This window comes from Rhipicephalus microplus, chromosome 6, assembly GCF_043290135.1.
Source record: "Rhipicephalus microplus isolate Deutch F79 chromosome 6, USDA_Rmic, whole genome shotgun sequence".
NCBI classification, from domain to species: Eukaryota; Metazoa; Arthropoda; class Arachnida; order Ixodida; family Ixodidae; genus Rhipicephalus; species Rhipicephalus microplus.
The window spans coordinates 30,341,159-30,362,078 of NC_134705.1; the positions used below are offsets into that span (position 1 = coordinate 30,341,159).

The following is a 20,920-nucleotide window of genomic DNA, read 5'->3' on the forward strand; positions in this document are numbered from 1 at the left end:
AGAATGCGCTACGGTAGAAATGCGCTGGGGACGCTCTTGATGCCGTTGTTTGAAAAGAAAACTTGCAAGAGCGTTGATATTAGGCGCGAGGCTGACCACTGGAGGAGCGAGCGCTGCAATCGTTGTGACGTGCAGGGTTGGATGACGTGATCTCCCCTCACTCTGGCGAAGGAAAGCTAGGGCACTCTCACGGCCGCTGGCTGTGCCTCTTTCTCATCTCTCTTTCTGTGTGTTTGTGGTTGTTATTTCGAGCTTATGTGGTTAAAATTAACACCGACCACAAATGCTCACACAAAAGTAGAACGTTCCATTCCGCTTGGGAGCCTCGTTCCAAACAAAAAATGAATGTGCACACAGTTCGATTATGTATATTTTAAAATAGGACGTAGGTGTGCACAGGTGGAAGAAGTTGCCGTCATTACATTGAAGCACCCTCCCACCCTCCTCCTGGGCTATTCGTCCTCGTGTGTGCACACGACTGAACGGGTTTCCATCCACCAGTACCGTAGCCGGCTGTGTCACACCAAGCCCGTGCCATCCCCCTCTACCCCACACAAGTTTTGCCGTAGGTGGCAAAACTATCAAGCAAAATAACAGTCCAGCACACCTGCATGCCCGGGCCCAAATCCAAACTAGGTGGCGCTCACAGGGTCCCGCGCTTCTAGATTAAGTCTGTAGAACAAGCCCATAGCCACTGTCGCTTCCTCTCAATCTTGTTTTCATCTACGGGTGAAAATGCGTTCAGCTTCGAAAACTGATTCATCTTCCAAGAGCTGCCTTGGAATATGACACAGCTCATGAATGAAGCTGAAAAAAAAGAAGATATCTGGACACTGGCAACTTCAATGAAACACGAAATTGCCGTTTAGATCATGGTACGCAAGACCTCGCAGCGAGCACGTTAAAGAGCCCGAAGTGTTACGGCTGGCTGATCACATTTTTTAAAATCACAATTTACCCCTTGTTAGAAGCTCTCGAACTGAACCAATCATTCCTAATTCATTTTAACCCATGTGTTGATCGATGGCAATCGATTGCGCAACATGTGGCCGCCATAGAAATTTAGCGCAATCAATATTAGGATCGTGCCGCAGAAAAAACGTTAAAATCTGAATGAGGCACGCGTGTGCATGATTCTCACGTTTGCCCGTAATTATAACAAAAAAGTGTCAGCTGTAAGAATGCTGGGCTGCTTCCCACAAAGTGGAGATTTCGCTTGCGCTGGGCTTCCTAGGGCTAAGTGCGCTAAACAAAAATGTAAATTCGCGCATGCTTACCAGGTCAACCGCAGCTCGTTATACATAGATGTATAAATACAAACCTAGAATAAATGAGGTAGAGTAGTCGCGTGCTTTTCTTGCGGCAAAGATAAGTTTCTTTTACGTTATGACCTATTCGATGCTTCATTGCGACACAGAATGGCTTGTTAGCTTTTACGGAGGAATCACGCTCGGCCCAAGTGGTGTTCATTTCGGTAGTCATTGCAGACGAGGTCGGCAGTCAGGCATTATGAAAAGCGCAACGCTTTCCCGGGGCAGTTATTCAGCACTCCGTCAAAATCAGAGAAGAAGCAGTATTTTACCAATTTAGTTGAGTGAAGCACCAGAAAATATTAATAAAAAAGGGAGACGCAAAAGTGGCTGCGGACGGAAGAGCAATCCGATTGCCTACTTCACAGGAATGTCTCCGCATTGTAGCGCCACGTTATGCGCTCGCGCGCAATATAGACGCCTTCACACAAATAAAGATCAGTGGAGCTAAACCGCTTTAGGGAAGGGTTGGAGAGCTTCCTTGTTTCACACATGCCATTCACTCTCCAAGTAGAAAATTATTAGAGAGTTTGGGAACTGGGGGCCCAAGACACTGGGTCCCCAAGCTTCGTTGCGTAGGTTGCTCTTGAGTTCGCAGGATAAGAAGAGATTGAGAACTGGGTCAAACACAGGCTGCACAGGGTCCAACGCAGGGGTGCCACCCGTGGCCAAATTCGAAATTATGCGAGACGTGGGCCATACGGCACAATGGCTCGTGCTGAGTCTGCTTCGTTTCGCTGGCGATTCAAGACACCTTGGTGCCCCACTTTTAAGCACTGTGGAGGCTACAGGGCCCCTAAGCGAATAGAAAGAGAAATTAGCCTTTCCACGTGTATATGCTCGCGCTAAGTCGTCTGCTCACCGTCTTCACGGCATCTGCTCGCCGGATTATGTATACACACTCATTGTAGGCAAGGCTGGCTTAATAACCTAAAAATACAGTAAAACTGTAAAAACAAACAGTCACGCCAGAAACATGAAGCATGAATTTGTAGCTCTGCATGCTGAAGATCGGTAGGAGCTCATGCCGGCGGATAACTTCACTTTGTGCCCATTTCTCTCCGACACTTATAGTGGCTCTGCATAACTGCTTCTCCGTCGACGAGTCACATCGCGTCTCCCACTGCAATGCTTGTTTTCTCTCGCTTTTTGTTTCCATCGAAAGAGGATCCGACGGGCACGAAACGCTGTGCCATGTTGCATGTCCGATATTTGTAGATGCAGCGTTCTTGGTCTGGCGACGCAGCCCAAGCCCTGGCTCGGCGCATTAGTCTTAGCACGTGCGGCAAAGCAACCAGCGTATTTCCCTAATAACGACAACACGTCCTCATCATCATCAGCCTGACTACGTCCACGGTAGGACAAAAGCCTCTTCCATGTTGCGCCAGTCAACTTGGTCTTGTGCTTGGTGCTGCCAAATTGATTGATTGATATGTGAAGTTTAACGTCCCAAAGCCACCATATGATTATGAGATACGCCGTTGTGGAAGACTCCGGAAATTTCTACCACCTGGGGTTCATTATCGTGCCCACAAATCTGAGCACACGGGCCTACAACATCTCCGCCTCCATCGGAAATGCAGCCGCCGAAGCCAAGATTTGAAACCACGACCTGCGGGTCACCAGCCGAGTCCTTTAGCCACTAATCCACCGTGGCTGGGCTGCTGCTGCCAAATTATACCCGCAAACATCTCATGCCCACCTAACCTTCTGTCTCCTCATAACCCTTCTGCTTTCTCTGGGAATCCAGTTAGTTACCCTTTATGACCAGCGGTTATCCTGCCTACATGCTACACGGCCGGCCCATGTCCATTTCCTCTTCTTGATTTCAACTATGATATCCTTAACCCCGGTTTCTTCCCTAATCCACTCTGCTCTCTTCTTGTCTCCACACCTACCAGTTTGCTTTCCAATGCTAGCTGCGTAGTCCTCAATTTAAGCTGAACCGCCTTTGCAAGTCTCCACGTTTCTGCTCCGCAGCTAAGTAACGGCAAGATGCTGCTGTTATATACCTTCTTCTTGAGGGATAGTGTCAATCTACCTGTGATGATTCGAGAGTGCTTGCCAAATGTGCTCCACCTCATTCTTATTCTTCTAGTTACTGCAGTCTCGCGGATCTGGTCCATGGTTAATACCTGTCCTAAACAGACATAGTCTTTTACAACTTCAAGTGCAGTATTGCGTATCTCAAAGCGCTGTTTTCTTCCGAGGTTGTTGTACGTTAACTTAGTTTTCTGCAGATTGATTTTAAGACTTACTTTTCTGCTCTCTTTGTTTAACTCCGTAATCATGAGTTGCAATTCGACCCCTGAGTTACTCAGCAATGCAAAGTCATTGACGAAGCACAGGTTGCGTCAGTACGTACCTGATGTTTTATCCTCAGAATAAGATGAAACAATACGACAGCACGTACCGGACGTTTTATCCTCAGAATAATATGAAACAAATCTATGGTGGGTTTCACCATTGATTTGTTGCTGTCAGCGCAGTGACCGTGTAGCAAGAGCAAGTTGGGATCGAAGCGGGCGGTCGCTTCTGCAAGGATGCTGCCGTGTTGATTTGCGAACGCAGTTACTGGGGGTAAGAGACAAAAGTAATTTCATGCGTACGAACTAAATGCGAACAATCAACCTAACACATAACGATTTGGCGTAACATACAACAAACAAGCGCCAAATTTAGTCAAACCGGTCAATCTTAAGGCACTCAATATATGTGAGACTACGTTTTTCTGCGCAAGTGTCTGGCTTTCCTACGCCCCAACGCTTTGGTAGTACTTAACCAAAAGGTTTTGAGCCTTAGGTCAGCACAAACGCAAGAGCCCAAGATTGGCTTGGGTTCTGCCCATGCGCCCTAATGCGTCGCAAGCTTCTTGGGTTCTTAAGCTCCTTGGAGACCCAATTCTCAAACTATTTGTTACCATCGTAACGGCATCCTCAAGACGCTGTAAATAACGGGAAATATGGCATGCAACCTTCCTTTGTGGTAGGGCTTTCTGTTCATTTCACTAAGCAGCCATCCGAATTCACAGAGTGCTGAAAGAAACATGGTCAGGTGGGCCCAAGACAATGAAGTCAACGGTGGACGTTCATTTTATTGTATTTTAATTTTTTTTTGTTTGAATAACTTTCAACTTTGTGCCCCTATCGCGGCCGTTCTTGCGGTACTTATCCCTTAACTGCAGTGTACATAAGCAGCTAAAATAACAAGTAAAACACTTCATTTGATTGATGTGTGAGGTTGAACTTCCCAAAACCACCATATGATTATGACAGACGCCGTAGTGGAGGTCTCCAGAAATTTCGACCGCCTGGGGTTCTTTAACCTGCACCCAAATCTGAGAACACGGGGCTACAGCACTTTCGCCTGCATTGAAAATGCTGTAGACCACCATGGTGGGGCAAGAACATGTAAAACATTAGGACCGTGCAAAGTGTTGGAGGGCTCTTTTAAGAGATTAACATTTTTTTGCTTTATTGCAGCCCTTTGCTTCAAAAGTAAGTGTAAAGCTATCTTTGTCTAAATATTCACGCTTCGGTAGTTATAAATGTCTCTATTTAGTGTTCTATGTTTATAGCACTTTGTGACTCAGAACCTGAAGTCATCCAATTTCATTTTCTTTTCTTTATCTGCCAAGTCCGAGAGCGCCAGGCTATAAAAATTTCACAGACACCTCCACTGCAGTGTCTTCTACAATCATATGGTGGTTTTGCGGTGGTAAACTTCAAACATTGTAATATATTTTTATATTACAGCAGCCTTCTTATCTAGATGACGTACGTCTTTTTTTATGCAGCATACGAGTCTCAGTTTATGCGTTCCTAATAACAATCTTCCTGAAAAGCCAAGGCACATGCGTTGTTTTACGCGTGTGCCTTGGCTCTGCTGGAAGATATTGTCAGCTAAGAAAAGCACCGTTGCTAGTCCATTCATTCTATGGGTCTTTTCTCTCCCTTGTCCACCGTCTTTTTGATTGGTTAAGGTCATAGACCACAGCTCGTTTCCTGCTACACATTTGGCCTGACCTTGTAAAGTTTCAAGGCTGTTAAAGGGGCACTCACCTCACAGTGGTTGTTGTTGTCGTAGTCGGGGTAGTAGTACGGTATTTTATGCGCCTCGTGGGCCTCGGAGTGGTGGTGGTTGTCGGGTACGGCTCCTCGTCATCCGAGTACGCGTATTCCGGTTGCAGCTGGTAGTTGTGGTCGTAGTCCTGGTAAGACGGGTAGGTGGGCACTCGGGTAGGTGCCTGCGTGACCCTCTGCGTGGGCGGGTACCTGTTTTCGTACGTCTGTGTCACCGGCGCCCTCTGTGGGGTCACCAGCGCAGGGGGCGGGATCTGTGCGACGAGCGTCTGCTGCGACACCTGCTGTGTCCTCGGGTAGAAGCGAGCTTCTCGGTTTCGCCCACGGCTCGATGGCCGTACGCTCGAGTCGCTGAGAACCCTCTGCACGTCCGGCTGGGCAGCCGGCAGTTGCTCGCGCTGCTGGTCCTGCAGGAACGTTCGGAACTCGTTCTCATTATTGTAGTTCGCACCACTCGAGTACTGGTAACGGTCTCGAGGGTAAGTAACCAGAACGACGTCTTTGCGACCTCCCACTTCAGCATTGGCCAACGATTGAGCGCGCCCACCACCGTAGACGGACGGAACAATGACGTCATCTTCGAGATGAGGGCTAGGGGCCGCAAGGATGGCCGTCTGGTCCCTCTTGAACACCTGGTCTGACTCCTTATCTTTCTGATCACCTGTGTTTCGGTAGAGTGGTTTGACGAACACGCTTAGCGAGTCTGGCTGTTTAGGTTCTGTCCGAGGTATGAACTTATCCGGCCGACCATTGTCGGAGCCAAGCACTTTCCCATCCGAGTTGACAAGCTGCGGCACGGCCTCGTCATACTGAGGCTGCTGCGGGTCATAGCTGTTAGACTTTGGCGCTGAGCTTTTGCGCGGCCCTTCGAGGCTAGACTCGACGGCATCGTCAGCAGTTTCAGTGCTGTCTTCCTCCTCTTCACTCTCCTCTTCTTCTTCGTCTTCTTCGTGCTTGCTGTCGTCGTACAGTGTCTGATACTCTGGTGACTCAGTTGGCTGGTGTCGCGTCGATGGCGGAGCAGGTGTCGTCGTCCTCAGCGTCGTGGTTGTGCGCACTGTGGTTGTGGTGGTAGTGGTGGTTGGTCGACCTCGGAACCGCGTAGGTCTCGTTGTTTCGCCCCCAGATGATTTACGTGTTCCGCTGCGACGCTGGCTTCCCCCGAAAGTCTCCGGCTTCTTGGCTGGTGCAGGCGTCGCTTTCCTCGAGGCTGCACCAGACAAATCGAAAATACCATTTCGTGCATGCTGCGCCTAATCGCATGAGAAAACAAAGAACCAATATACACCCGCTTTTAATTTGCTGCGTAATGTGAGATCACTGAAAGTGCTGCAACGAAGTCGCAGTCCTAGAAGGAGACAAGTCCGCTTGTGTAAAAAGTAGCTCCAGTGACACGGCTACTCCATGTTCTCGAAGTTTTCATCTAATATTCTGTCATATCTACATGAAGCAGATATGACATTGCATAACCAGCGATTAGTCGACTGATTAGAGGTTACTTCAAACGAATATCACTGTGGTACATGTATGCGAAAATTTGATGAAAGCACTGCTTTTTGCAGACATCACAGTAACAGCTGCGCCACTGTTCATAAATTATATTGATACCAGAAGAAACGCTTGAGCGTTCAAGCCTCCTTTTACGTCGCGCAAGGGCGGAATGCCTAGTTAAAGAATTATATTTTGATATGAGCACACACTTGTCTCAAACACACAGAGTCAAGACGGGGTTGAGTGACACAGCGACGCCTGCACTTCAGAGTATGTGTTTTGTCTATTTGATTACCCTCCTCTATAATCGTTAATTTAAAGTGCGTTTGCATTCTTTTTTCCTACTCTTGTGTCAGTACGGCTAAACTCTCAAGTAGACACAGTTCGGCGATTCTATGTCAATCCCTGCGAACAGGAAAGAAGCGCGCCCTTTCTTCGGCTTTTGTCGCTTTTCTAAAGTTGGTGTTACACGATAATTTTCTAATCCCGATTACGTCCGACTCAATGATCCGCTAACTGTCTTTTGTAGTTTCTGTAAACAAACCAATTATTATGAGGACATGAGTGCCCGTGGGACGCCGGTATTTAAAGAAAAGTGCGTCATTTTTTTAGCCTCAAATGGCATGCTTGAACAGTGAAGTTTCATGACTCCAAGATTGTTTTTAGATTGTAAAGGTACCGTTGTTTTTAAAGCGTAACACGGTTTACACTAATGGGTACGACTGAGCGAGATTCAAAATGGACGACAATCACTTACCTCCGGAGCATTGCACGTTTCTTGGCCAGTCACATGTCTGCAGCTCGACGCTGAAGTAAAGGCCCCCGGTACAGCTCTCATGCAGAGCGTCCCCAAACACGCACACAAAATACTTGCTGCAGTCTCCATCGTCTGCGTAGTAGCCAAACTGCTCCGGGCATTTGAACTCGTCGCTGGGCGCACCGTCTGCGAAACGAATGGATCCATCAGTGTTGGTATAAGCGGTGATAAACAGCTCGTGAAGATCATAAGAGTTCACCATGTGTCACGGCGAGCTTGATTTTTCATTCTTTTTTAAGTTTTATTCATCCTCAGCCAGCCATGTCTTGCGAAATAGTTTTAAGGTGTGCAAACTTCTTAATTTCATTGCCACACCAAACACTCTGCCATACTCGGCTACAATTATCGTACTTTTGTATTGATTCAGATGCTCCGGCGAATGAGCCTTTAACTGTTGAACGCGTTACGTGATCTGCACATTACCACTTACGTTGACGAGTGTCCACCAACGCATCAGTCCCACTTGTTTTTGATGCACTGTGCCGCCTTCCATCTCCCAGTGTTACGCCTATCGCTCTTTCCATTACATCGTGAACTGCCTAGTCCCCAGCTTCCCGACTTCGCTATCCTCCCTCAGCTGTTGCCCCATACGTTAGATATGGCAAAATCCAAAAGTGGTGATTCGGCGCTATAGATCTGTTGGAATGCTTGTCGTAAGTTCTCCAGCAGACCTTTATTGTTCAGTAAACCTCTTACGCATGAGAAGGTTCCCCTTGCAACCTTTCAACAATTACTCTCTCTCAATATATATATATATATATATATATATATATATATATATATATATATATATATATATATATATATATATATATATATATATATATATATATATATATATTTGTTGAAATACCATGGTTCAGCTGACGCTTTATTCAAGCAACAACAAGATGGCGCCAATGACGAAGAGAAACAAAACCAAGATGGATGATGGGTATTGACAGATGAGGAAGGTGAAGTCCAATGAATTCTTACACTAATTTCTCCCATCGACAGAAGTGGCCAGCCTGGCCGCGAATTATGCTGTAGAACGCATACGATAGGGCTTGAGACGCGAAACGTGCACAATCTCTGTCCCGTGGCAGCGTTGGTCAGTGTTGCCATGAACAGGGGTGACACGGTAGTTCACCGGTGAGGTCTGTTTGACTACTTTGTAGGGGTTAAGATAGCGTGGCTTAAGCTTCTTGCATAAGCCAGGCGTTCGCGCAGGAGTCTACATAAGTACATCGTCGCCAGGGCGGTAGAGAATGACGCGGTGCGTGGCATCGTAACGATGTTTGTGATCTTCTTGGCTAGCTTCGGTGCTTACACGGGCAAGACGACGGCATTGAGTAACACAGGACAGAAACTGGTCGCGAATGAATAGGGAAGCGTTGGTGGGGCCAGAAAAGAATGAAACGTCGAGTGGTGATGTCGGTTGGCGTCCGTATACTAGGAAAAATGAAGAATAGCCTATGGTTCGTTGAACTGACGTATTATATGCATACGTCACAAAGGGAAGTATGGCATCCCGATTGCGATGTTCCGGTCGGATATACATGGACAGCATGTCACACAGCGTGCGATGAATTCTTTCCGTTAAGCTACTGGTTTGTGGGTGATAGCTAGATGTTGTTTTATGAACTGTTTTTGATGCTTGAAGAACTTCACTGAGCGTGCTTGAAAGAAATGCCTTGCCCCGGTCGCTCAAAAGAACGCGAGGGGCTCCGTGACGTAGGTAAATAGAATTCAAGAATGTTGCTACTTCGGAAGCAGTTTCGGAAGTGATCGAGGCCGTTTCAGCGTACCGAGTCAAGTGATCAACCGCGATGACGATCCATCTCTTTCCGTCTGATGTAGTTGGGAGGGGACCAAAGAGGTCAATTCCGACGACAGAGAACGGCTCTGCTGGACAAGGAAGTGGTTGTAGGGTCCTGACTGCAGCAGTAGTGGGCCGCTTGCGGTGTTGGCAAAGTGCGCACGAGGCAATATATTTACCTATTATCGTAGAAAGACCTGGCCAGAAGAATCGACTGCGGATGCGCTCGTATGTTTTGTAGTAACCCAAGTGGCCTGATGTCGGGTCGTCATGGGAAGCGCGCAGAACTTCAGTGCGTAGTGCGCGTGGTACGACGGGAACCCATCGGTGGCTTTCCGGGTGGAAAATGTATCGATAGAGCACATCGTCTTCCAACTTGAAAAGTCGGAGTTTTTTCTGGAGCCTGGAATTTGGGGAAGATGAAGCACCGGTAAGCCGACCGATGAGGTCAGTGCAATAAGAATCGGCTCGCTGGTGAGTAGTAAGTACTGACGGAGGGGTGGATGAAGGTAGGGAAGAAATGGCTGATATCGACGAGGCGTTCTCCGTATAGCCAATTTGACAAGGAGATGTGACGTGCGCCGAAAACTGCGGCAAAGGGCATCGTGACAAAGCGTCGGCATCTCTATGTTGTCTTCCAGTCTTGTAGATGACATCAAAGTCATAAGATTGTAATTGGAGAATCCAGCGGCCAAGTCGTCGCGACAAGTTTTTGATTGTGGACAACCAGCAAAGAGCATGGTGGTCTGTCACAACAGTAAAATGTCGACCATGTAGGTACGGACGAAATTTTTTGGATGGACCAGACAACAGCCAAGCACTCTTGTTCGGTTATCGAGTACCACTTCTCTGCAGAGGTCAGAGTGCGGCTTGCATACGCGATAACTTTCTCGCGAAAGGCATGGTCGCGCTGTAGGAGTACGGCGCCGATTCCTTGTCCACTAGCGTCAGTGTGTAATATCGTAGGTGCCCTGTCATCGAAATAACCAAGCACCGGTGGGGATGTCAGTGCCTGCTTGAGTTCTTGAAATGAGGCTTCGCATTGATCATTCCAATCGAAGGAACCGGTACTGGCAAGGAGCTTGTGGAGAGGAGCGGCAATAGTGGCAAAGTTGCGAATGAAGCGGCGAAAGTACGATGCAAGTCCAAGGAAACTGCGTAGTTCTTTGATGCGAAAGGGTCACGGAAAGTTGAGGACTGCGGAAATTTTGTCAGGATCGGGCTGGATGCCATCTTTACTAACGAGATGTCCTAGAACTTTTATAGCTGTGTTGCTGAAACGGCACTTCTTTGTATTTAGTTGAAGTCCAGGATTGGAGACACACGTGAGCACTTGATCTAGGCGTTGCAGATGATCAGAAAAAGTGGAAGAAAACACGACAATATCATCGAGGTAGCATAGACAAGTTTTACACTTAAGGCCACGAAGAACAGTGTCGATCATCCTTTCAAATGTGGCGGGAGCAATACATAGGCCAAATAGAATTACGGTTAACTCGTAAAGCCTGCCCGGCGTAGAAAATGTGGTCTTTTTTTGTCTGCTTCGTCCATTGGTATTTGCCAATATTCGGACCGCAGGTCAAGGGTGGACAAATATTGAGCGCCTGCAATGAATCCAGTGCATCATCTATACGGGGCATCGTATATACATCCTTTCGGGTAATCTTGCTGAGCGCGTGGTAATCAACACAATATCGTACCGATCCGTCCTTCTTTTGTACCAACACAACGGGTGATGACGAAGAACTGGTAGAGGGTCGTATTACGTTTCTTTTTAGCACATCGAACACGTTCTCCCCGATGATTTTGCGCTCGGCCACGGAGACTCGGTAGGGACGACGGCGTACAGCTGTCTGACCTTCAGTGTCGATGCGATGATGCGCAACTGTGGTCTGTCCTAGTGCCGAAGCATTGGCGTCGAAGAAGGCCTGGTGTTTCATTAGCAAATTCAGCAACGCCTCACGCTGAAAAGCAGAAACGTCAAAATTTATTCCTGGAGAAAAGGAGGAGGAAGTAACAGAGGGGCCCTGTTATGGCTGAGCTGTCAAGGCGTCAAGAGAGACCAAAGATACTGGTTGGGTATCCACATAACACGATACTGCAGAACCTTGGGGTAGGAGGACAGACTCCAGAGTAGGGTTCAGGCCAAATATTATCGCAGCACTGTCTTTGTTTGAACCGCACCAGGCTGGAGGGGACTACAATGCCGCGAGCTAGACAGTGGCTGAAAGAGGTGATAAGGACGTCACCATTGGCAATATTCGGAGAAGTGATGGTGATGAGTTGCCCCTGACCCGAGAGCAGTGTGGAATCGGAAGCTGTGAAAAAACGCGATGGTTTCTCGTCGACGCGTTCGCTGCAGTGATCAGTCTCTGTCATCTCGACTACACGGTGACGGCAAGAAATTAATGCAGATGCTGAAGAGAGAAAGTACCAACGTAAAATTAGTTCATGAGCACATGAAATTAAGGCAGCGAAGGTGATGTGATGACGAATACCATCAATGAAGACATGCACTGTACATTGGGCCAATGGTCTAACTATTGCTCCATAGGCTCCAATCAAAGATAATCCAAGGTAGAGTGTCTTCACTTTGCACAATCGAGAACACAAGTCGGCACGCATAACTGAAATAGTTGCTCCCGTGTCCACCAAAGCCAACACCAGCACACCTTGCACCGTCACCAATAACTTGTTTGATGGTCGTTCAGGAGGACTTGGGTAATTTCGCCGCGATACAGTTTTCCCTCTAAAAACTGCACTGTTTAGTTTTCCGATCACTGGGCAGTCAGTTGAGAGACAGGCCGAAGTGGTGAAACAGAGCGCTGAAGTGGCGAAAGAGAGCGTGGTCGGGAGGCACGTGTATTGTTGGTCGTGTTGTAAATGCACACAGAAGACGGGGATCGGTGGTTGGAAGAACTGTCGGCATAACGGTAGTAACCTCGAGCACATGTGTCGTCACGTTCAAAAGCGGCATAACCACGACGTTCAACCTGCTGCCTACGTTGACAGAACCGAGAAATACGTCCTCGAATTCCACAGTAGTAGCGAATAGGCCGTGGGGCCCGCCAGGAAGAATGGTAGGTAGGGTTCGGTGGACAGGCGACTAGAGGTGCGAGATGTTCCTGATCAGGCACAGGTGGTGGTACTTGAGACGGCGAGGATTGAATTGAAGTGATCTGTGCATAAGAAGCAGGTTGGGGGCAAGGTAGAGCATGGTGGGTGCTTTGATATGCTGACATTTCTTCCCTAGTAATGCCACGAAGATTGCTACAGGCGGGTTGAGCGGGAACGTTTTTAGGAGGTACACCGTAGGCTTGCGATTCCTCACAAATTATGGCTCGAATGATGGATCGGAGCTTCATACTGTTTGCCAGGGGGTTCGCAGAAAAGTTGGGTTGCAGGCGGATTGACTGCAAGCCATCAAGCCGCTGGCATATAGAGACGACGTCGGAAACCGTCGAAGGGTTGTGCGTGGTGAGGACGTTGAAAGCGGTAGGTCCGATATCCTTCAAAAGGTGCCGGACACGACCAGCTTCTGACAAGGTGTCGTCGATACGGCGGCAAAGTGCAAGAACATCCTCAATATAAGAAGTGTAGGACTCACCGCAATGTTGAATGTGTTCTGCCAGTTTCTTTTATGCAACTTCTAAATGAACGGTCGATGTGCTGAAAATACGTCGGAGCTGCTCGTTGAACGAAGACCAATCGCAAAAGTCGATCTTATGATTTAGGAACCATGTCTTGGCAACCGGAGATACGTAAAACTGGACTCGTGCTGTTTCGATGCCTTGTTCCAGTTGTTGTAGACACCTACGTAGTCATAGTTCTCGAGTCAGTCTTCGACATCTGCGACAGGCAGATCGGAGAAGATTGGAGGCTCCCGAAGGGGGTCGTTGACCGGGCTAGGGTTGGCGGTGGTGATTGCGCCGTCGGGTGGTTCGGTAGGGCTTGCTCTTGCCCCATGGTGCTCTGCTGGCGTATGCGACGTCCCGAACGGCGCTCAAGGAGCTGGCTTCGGATAAAGAGAGGTCGAAGATATCGGGAAGCACCTTCCACCATTTGAAATACCATGATTCAGCTGACGCTTTATTCAAGCAACAGCACGATGGCGCCGATGATGAAGAGAAACGAAAACGAAGACTGATGACGGTTGTTGACAGATGAGGAAGATGAATTCCATTGAATTCTTTGTACAATATATATATATATATATATAAATATATATATATATATATATATATATATATATATATATATATATATATATATATATATATATATATATATATATATATATATATATATATATATATATATATATATATATATATATATATATATATATATATATATATATATATATATATATATATATATATATATATATATATATACCAAAAACAAAAGTGATGCTGGGTCCGGGAAATATTATTCGTATAGGAAAGAAGACGCACGTACGAAGTTATTTTATTGACGTTTCGGCCGTGGGTCCGGCCTTCATCAAAATACAGTTTATGGCACGAGTGCTGTTTATATACATGTGCATATGAGTAAGATACAAATGTCAAAACCGACATGAAAGGCTATATATGGGCATATATATATATATATATATATGCAAGTCACACAATATAAAGAGCAACTGATCTACGAGTAAAAAGATATTGCTTCCATGCGCGAGCACGTTGTTTACAAATAAACGATGGAACGCATAAAAGATAAAGCACATAATATGAAGAGTAGTCCGACCGGTAAAAGCAAGAGAAGAAAAAACTATAAAATACTAATAAAAATGACAAAGACGTTACAAAGCTTCTACGTAATCAACGGATACAGACAATGTAGTGCGACTTGCTGAGCAAGGTTGAAAAAAGTTGGACAGGGTGATACAAGTTACGCAGATAGGCAGCTAAGTTTTCCTACGTTTTCATCCAGACCAGATGCGACGGCGTTGAACTTATAGATGAGGAATGATTCACGGGCTTCTCTATCATAATTTGTGCGGAAACCAGATTCTAGTAATGTGACTTGTAGGTTTTCAAAAGAGTGGCCAGGGAGGTGCACGTGTCTTGAAATGGGCAAGTGGGGCAAGGTGTTAGCATGAGATTTATGGTGGTTAAAACGCAGTCTAAAAGGCCCTTCTGTTTGACCAATGTACTGTTTTTCACATAGCGCACATTCTATCATGTATATCACGTTCTTAGAATCGCAGTCAAGATCGCCTTTGATTTTTAAGGAAAAGTTGGAACCAGTACTGGTGACCTGTTGGCATGTGCGCATGTAAGGGCATACTTTGCATCGCGGTTTTTGGCAAGGATGGCACCCGATCGTGTCAGGACTGTTTGCTTTCGATGATGATGACGATGAGAGTATGTCTCTAATAGTTTTAGCTTTGCGATGCACTGCTTTAGGTGGTTCGGTGAAAATGTTTCTTAACCGTTCACTTTGCATTAGAATATTGTGGTGCTTTCTCAGCACATTCGAAACACGCGGAACTGACGCAGAATGGGTAAGGACTAAGTTTGTCTGCGGTGAGGGAGTCGAGTTTTTAGCAGCGCACAACAGCGTTCTACGATTATGCATGTCGGCACGTTTTATTGCGTCATCAATTAATTGCGGCGGATATTTTTGTTTGACTAGAGCATCCTTTAGTGTTCTGCAATTTTTTTGAAACTCTGATTGCTCTGAGCAGATTCTTTTAAAGCGTAAGGCCTGACTGTAAGGGATGCTAGTTTTCTAATGTTTCACGTGGCTACTGTCAAAGTGCAAATACTGTTGCCGGTCTGTAGGCTTCCTGTATAGAGCAGTGGATAGCTTATCATTTACAATCGAAATGCTTACATCAAGAAAACTAAGAGTTGATGTGGAATAGGTATGAGAAAATGATATTGATGGATGGGCATCATTAAAGTCAAATATGAAGGAAAGCAACTCCTGTTCACTATGCGGCCAAATAAGGAAAATGTCATCAATGTAACGTTTATAATAAAAAGGTTTCAGCGCGCGGGTTTGCAAAAATTCACTTTCAAGCTGGCCCATGAATATATTGGCGTAGTTGGGTCCAATACGCGTACCCATTGACGTGCCGCTAACTTGAACATAGTGTTGCCCTTCAAATTGAAAGTTATTTAGCTCTAAAACGAGCCTGAGCAATACTGCTAATGTGTTGCTGTCGATAAATTTACCCGGTGATGTTGCTTCATAGGACCTGGCGACTGCCGCTATTCCGTGATGAAGGCCGGACTGTCTGTTAGATCTCATTATATTGTGTCAAAACACGGAAAAACGAACCGTTAGGTATACACTTCTTTTCCTTATTCATTAACGAGGGTCTCGTACTGGCAGACTTGGTGTCATTAGGTTGAATACGAGAGACTATTAATCAGCTGCTCGCTCGTAATAAAGTTTGCGTGCTACGTGACGCCACATATGCGCATAAAAGAGTGTTTCACACTCGTCGCTTGGCTTATAGATGGCGCTGACTGACACTCCTACTTCTAAATTCACATATAAATCCAGAAAGTGGATGGAGGGAAGGCCACTGTGATAGCTCAGTTTAGCAATGGCCGACTCGACTTATGTCATTTATTTATTTGACAAGTTGTCTCTTGGTTTATTTTCCTTCGCGATCAAGGAAACAAATTTCTGCAAACAGTGATAAAAGTAAGGCTGTCATCACGCATCCCAGATTTTGTTGTGTCTACAAACAGTGATATGTGCCGATATGTGACTGGTTTTTTGAGAGAAGTTATACAGTCTTTTGAGTTTTTGAAAGTGCGCTTTTTGCTGGAATATCTTGCCACTGTTAAGCGAAAAAATATGTACAGGGATCTCCGTGATGTAGTGTTCCACACACCTTTGTACAGATCTATGTTCAATGGAGGACACGGACAGGACGTTTTGAAAAGGTTCAAAAGGATGAAAGTAAAAGCAGGGGCAAAAACTTTCTTTTTTAAATTGCATTCCGGGACTCTCCCCGTAAAGCAGTGGCTAGCAGACAAGGGAATCGATGTACCATGGACAACCAATTTTTTACATTGTAAAACACCTGAGACAATAGAACATGTGTTTATTCAATGCTGGGACGCTGTCTTTCATTGAGACATCCTTCAATGAACACTGAAAAAAGATCTCCCCATTACAAGCCATGGCATTCGTTTTCTCTGTGTGGATGATGACGACGGCATACCATACGACATGGTTATGTTAATTAGCCTTCACAGCATCTGGCAGACCACAATGGCTTACAGACATCTTGACCAGAACATACGTCCTGTCCGGGAGAACTTCATTGCAAATATTCGGTATATAACTGAGGTGTATAAACAACAAGAAGAACCTCCCAGCTGGCTAACAATGTTAGAGCAATTGTGCAACCTGAAAAAAGTTTAATGTGAGCACTATGGATCAAATATTGGTCCAAGTGTATTTTATCATTCATGTTTCTGTGTGAACACCTGTAAGGAAAAACAGGCAATAAAGAAAACAAAGCTGTGATAGCTCAGTGGTTAGAGCATCGAAAGCGTTATTCGAAGGTCGTACGTTCGATTCCTGCTCACGGCTGGTTATATTTTCACCCACTTTTCTTTTTATTTACGTTCCATTGGTTCTAATAACTTCTCCTGTACATTCCTTGGCATTACTGTCTGTTAGATCTCATATATATATATATATATATATATATATATATATATATATATATATATATATATATATATATATATATATATATATATATATATATATATATAACAAAACAATAAAATATTTATTGTTTTGTTTCCCATACTGTGCTATTCTCGAAATTTATAACCTTTATTACGGTAGCCAGAAGAAACTCTGATCATATATATATTGTGATGTAACGGTGAAGGCAACCTTTATTAGGCCCAGAAGACACGATGAAGCGACCACGCCCAAGGCATAAAACTCAGACAAGCCAAGTCCCCACAGCAGATGAAGATGACGACCACTCAATGATGAATATGTGTAAAGATAATAGATGTGCTTAATGAATGCCTACACTAACTTCCCCCCCACGTGAAAACGGTCATCCTGACTGCAGTTCTTGGCCGCAGTTTAAAGCGAAGATGAACGCTGTATGAAAGGCTTCATGCGGGATACGTGGACTATTTCTGCTGACCTGTAGCGGCGGTCCGTCGGAAGCAGAACGGGTGCCACGCGATAATTCACACGAGACGTTTGCTCCAAGACAGTGTAGGGGCCAATAAAACGTTATGGAAACTTCTCGCACAGTCCGGGAGTGCGAATGGGTGTAAAAAGGAGGACTTCGTCGCCAGGGCTGAAAGACACGGCACGATGAGAGGCATCATATTCAAGCTTGCGATCCTGTTGCTTGGCTTCAGTGTTGAGACGAGCCAGCTTGCGGGAATGAAGTAGACGAGACACGCATTCTTCACTTGAAGATGAACATGGTTTGACAGGCGCAGAGAAGAACAAAACATCGAGGAAAGAAGAGGGGAAGCGACCATGGACGAGGTAGAACGGCGAGTAACTGGTTGTGCACTGTACAGAGGTATTATACGCAAAAATGACCAATGGCGAAATGATGTCCCAGTTTCTGTGGTCGGGTTCGATATACATCGCTATCATATCTGACAGTGTACGATGAAAGTGCTCAGTCAGGCCGTTCGTCTGAGGATGGTAACTGAAGCTTGTTTTGTGTGTAGTGCCGGATGCCTTGAGCACTTCATCGACGAGTTCTGAAAGAAATACTCTTCCACGGTCGCTCAGGATTACACGAGGAGCTCCGTGTCGAAGGATTAGTGCTCGAAGGATGAAGTCGGCCACTTCCGAAGCTGATGCAGAAGGCACGGGAGCTGTTTCGGCGTACCGGGTCAGGTGGTCGACTACTGTAACTATCCATCGATTGCCTGTGACAGTCATAGGAAGCGAACCACACAGGTCAATGCCAACTACCTCGAATGGTTGCAGGGGACACGGGAGCGGTTGTAATTGTCCACTTCGAGTTGATGTAGGTAGCTTGCGACGCTGACAAAGGGCCCATGAGGCAACGTACTTCGCGACAAAGGTGGACAAGCCCGGCCAGTAGTAGTGACATCTTATGCGGTCATACGTTTTGTGGAAGCCCATGTGTCCAGCAGACATGTCATCGTGATATGTCTTGAGGACTTGAGCCCGAAGAGAGCGAGGTAGAACGGGCACCCAGCGTTGACCATCAGGGTGGTAGATATAACGGTACAGAATGTGGTTGTTGAGCTTGAATTGCGTCAGCTGTCGGCGAAGACGGGTGTCAGGGGGCCGGCAAGTCCCGTCAAAACGGTCCATGATGCGGCGACAGTAAGAGTCAGCACGTTGGTGAGATAAGAACAAACCACACTCGCTTGGAGAAGTTGGGTCCACAGTAGCTAATGACGAAACATGTAGGGGAGAGACGGCCGAAAGCTTCTCGAGTGTGGCAGTGGCGGGTTTGTGAAGCGGCTCCGAAGAGAGCGGGCAACGCGAAAGTGCGTCGGCGTCTTGATGCTTGTTTCTCGACTTGTATGTGATCGTGAAGTCGTATTCTTGTAAGCGAAGAATCTAGCGACCAAGGCGGCCGGACAAGTTCTTGATTGTCAAGAGCCAGCACAAGGCGTGATGGTCCGTAGCCACAGTAAAGTGGCGGTCGTGGAGATAAGGTCGAAAATTTTGTATTGACCATACGACCGCTAGGCACTCCTGTTCGGTGATGGTATAATTTTTTTCGGCAGGGGTCAGTGCACGGCTCGCGTATGCGACGACTTTCTCACGTGAAGATTTGTCTCGTTGTAGGAGAATTCCACCAATGCCTCGACCACTCGCGTCTGTATGCAGGAGCGTAGGCGCGGTTTCGTCGAAATGGGAGAGGACTGGTTCGGATGTGAGTGCACACTTCAGTTGGGCAAACGCCGCTTCCCATTCAGGAGACCACAAAAAAGCGACGCCTGATCCGAGCAACTTGTGCAATGGTGAAGCTATTGAGGCGGAGTCTCGAATGAATCGGCGAAAGTAAGAAGGGAGGCGAAGGAAACTGCGCAAATCTTTGGCTTTTTCAGGATGCGGGAAGTGTTGTACAGCGGAAATCTTGTCAGGATCGGGACGAATACCGTCCTTGCTTACGATGTGGCCTAACACTTTAATCGTCTTGCTCGCAAAACGGCACTTCTTGGTGTTCAGCTGAAGGCCTGCGTTCGCAAGGCACGTAAGAACTTCGTCCAGTAGTTGCAAGTGCTGAGAGAAGGTTGACGAGAAAATAACGATATCATCTAAATAGCACAAGCAAGTCTCCCTCTTCAAGCCTCGTAAAACTGTGTCGATCATCCGCTCGAATGTTGCTGGAGCATTGCAAAGGCCGAACGGCATGACGTTGAATTCGTACAGCCCATCTGGTTTTGAAAACGCCGTGTTTTCTTTGTCATCCTCGTGCATGGGTATTTGCCACTGACCTGAATGCAGGTCTAGGCTTGAGAAGTACTCAGTACCTTGCAGTGAATCCAAAGCATCGTCTATGCGCGGCATGGGGTAAACATCCTTGTGGGTAATCTTATTAAGTGCTCTGTAGTCCACGCAAAATCGCACGGAGCCATCTTTTTTCCTTACTAAAACAGCAGGGGATGACCAAGGACTCGCGGAGGGACGTATAATGTTCCGTTGCAGCATATCGGCTACATTTTGTTCAATAATCTCACGCTCGGACGAAGAGACGCGATATGGTCGCCGGCGTAAGATGGAAGTGCCATCAGTCTGGATACGATGCCTAATAATGGACGTCTGTCCCAGAGATGAGGAATGGGCATCAAACAATTTCCTATGCTTGATAGCAAGGCCAGCAACTCATCTGTCTGTGAAGAGGTGAGTTCAGGACTAATAGTCCCAGCAAGAAGAGAAACGCTTGATGAACGTCCAAAAGAAGGAAGGTCAGAACACGCTGGCATAAGCGGGACAACAGAGACAGGTTTAGATTCAGAAGCGCAAGCCATTGTGGTGCCTTTAGGAATGAGAATTTTCTCAGAAGTCTGGTTTGTAGCGTAGAGAAGTCTGCAGCCATTGGGGAACCACGCTAGACCTGAAGCAAGGGCTATACCTCTTGCGAGACAGCGTGCAGATGGTTGGTCAAACACGTCACCAGAGTCGATCACATTAGAAGTCATGGCAACTATCCGCTGATGACTACGTGGTAGCTCGGTATCTTCAGCAGCGAGTAAGCGAACGGGCTTGTCATATGCATACAGGGCATAGTCAGTTTCCATCATATGAACAACGTTTCCATTCCAGTTTCCATCATATGAACAACGACAGCAGATGGAAGCGTACGCCGTAGACAGAGAATCCCAGCCTAATATAAGCTGGTGGGCACACGAACTCAGCACAGCAAATTGCACAAAATGAAGAAGACCAGCTATGAAAACACGAGCGGTGC

The 20,920-nt window shown here is 46.5% G+C and overlaps 1 protein-coding gene across 1 annotated transcript in view; it reads right to left on the reverse strand.

Annotated features, from left to right (window-relative positions):
- Positions 1-20,920, reverse strand: part of Cda5 (Chitin deacetylase-like 5) — a 282,099-nt gene that overhangs the window by 87,630 nt on the left and 173,549 nt on the right. Inside the window, exons 2-3 of the mRNA XM_037419214.2 lie at positions 7,641-7,826; positions 5,372-6,602 (exon numbers count right to left, since the gene is read on the reverse strand). Of these exons, the coding sequence (XP_037275111.1) occupies positions 5,372-6,602; positions 7,641-7,826 (1,417 nt within the window). The remainder of the gene's footprint in view (positions 1-5,371; positions 6,603-7,640; positions 7,827-20,920) is intronic.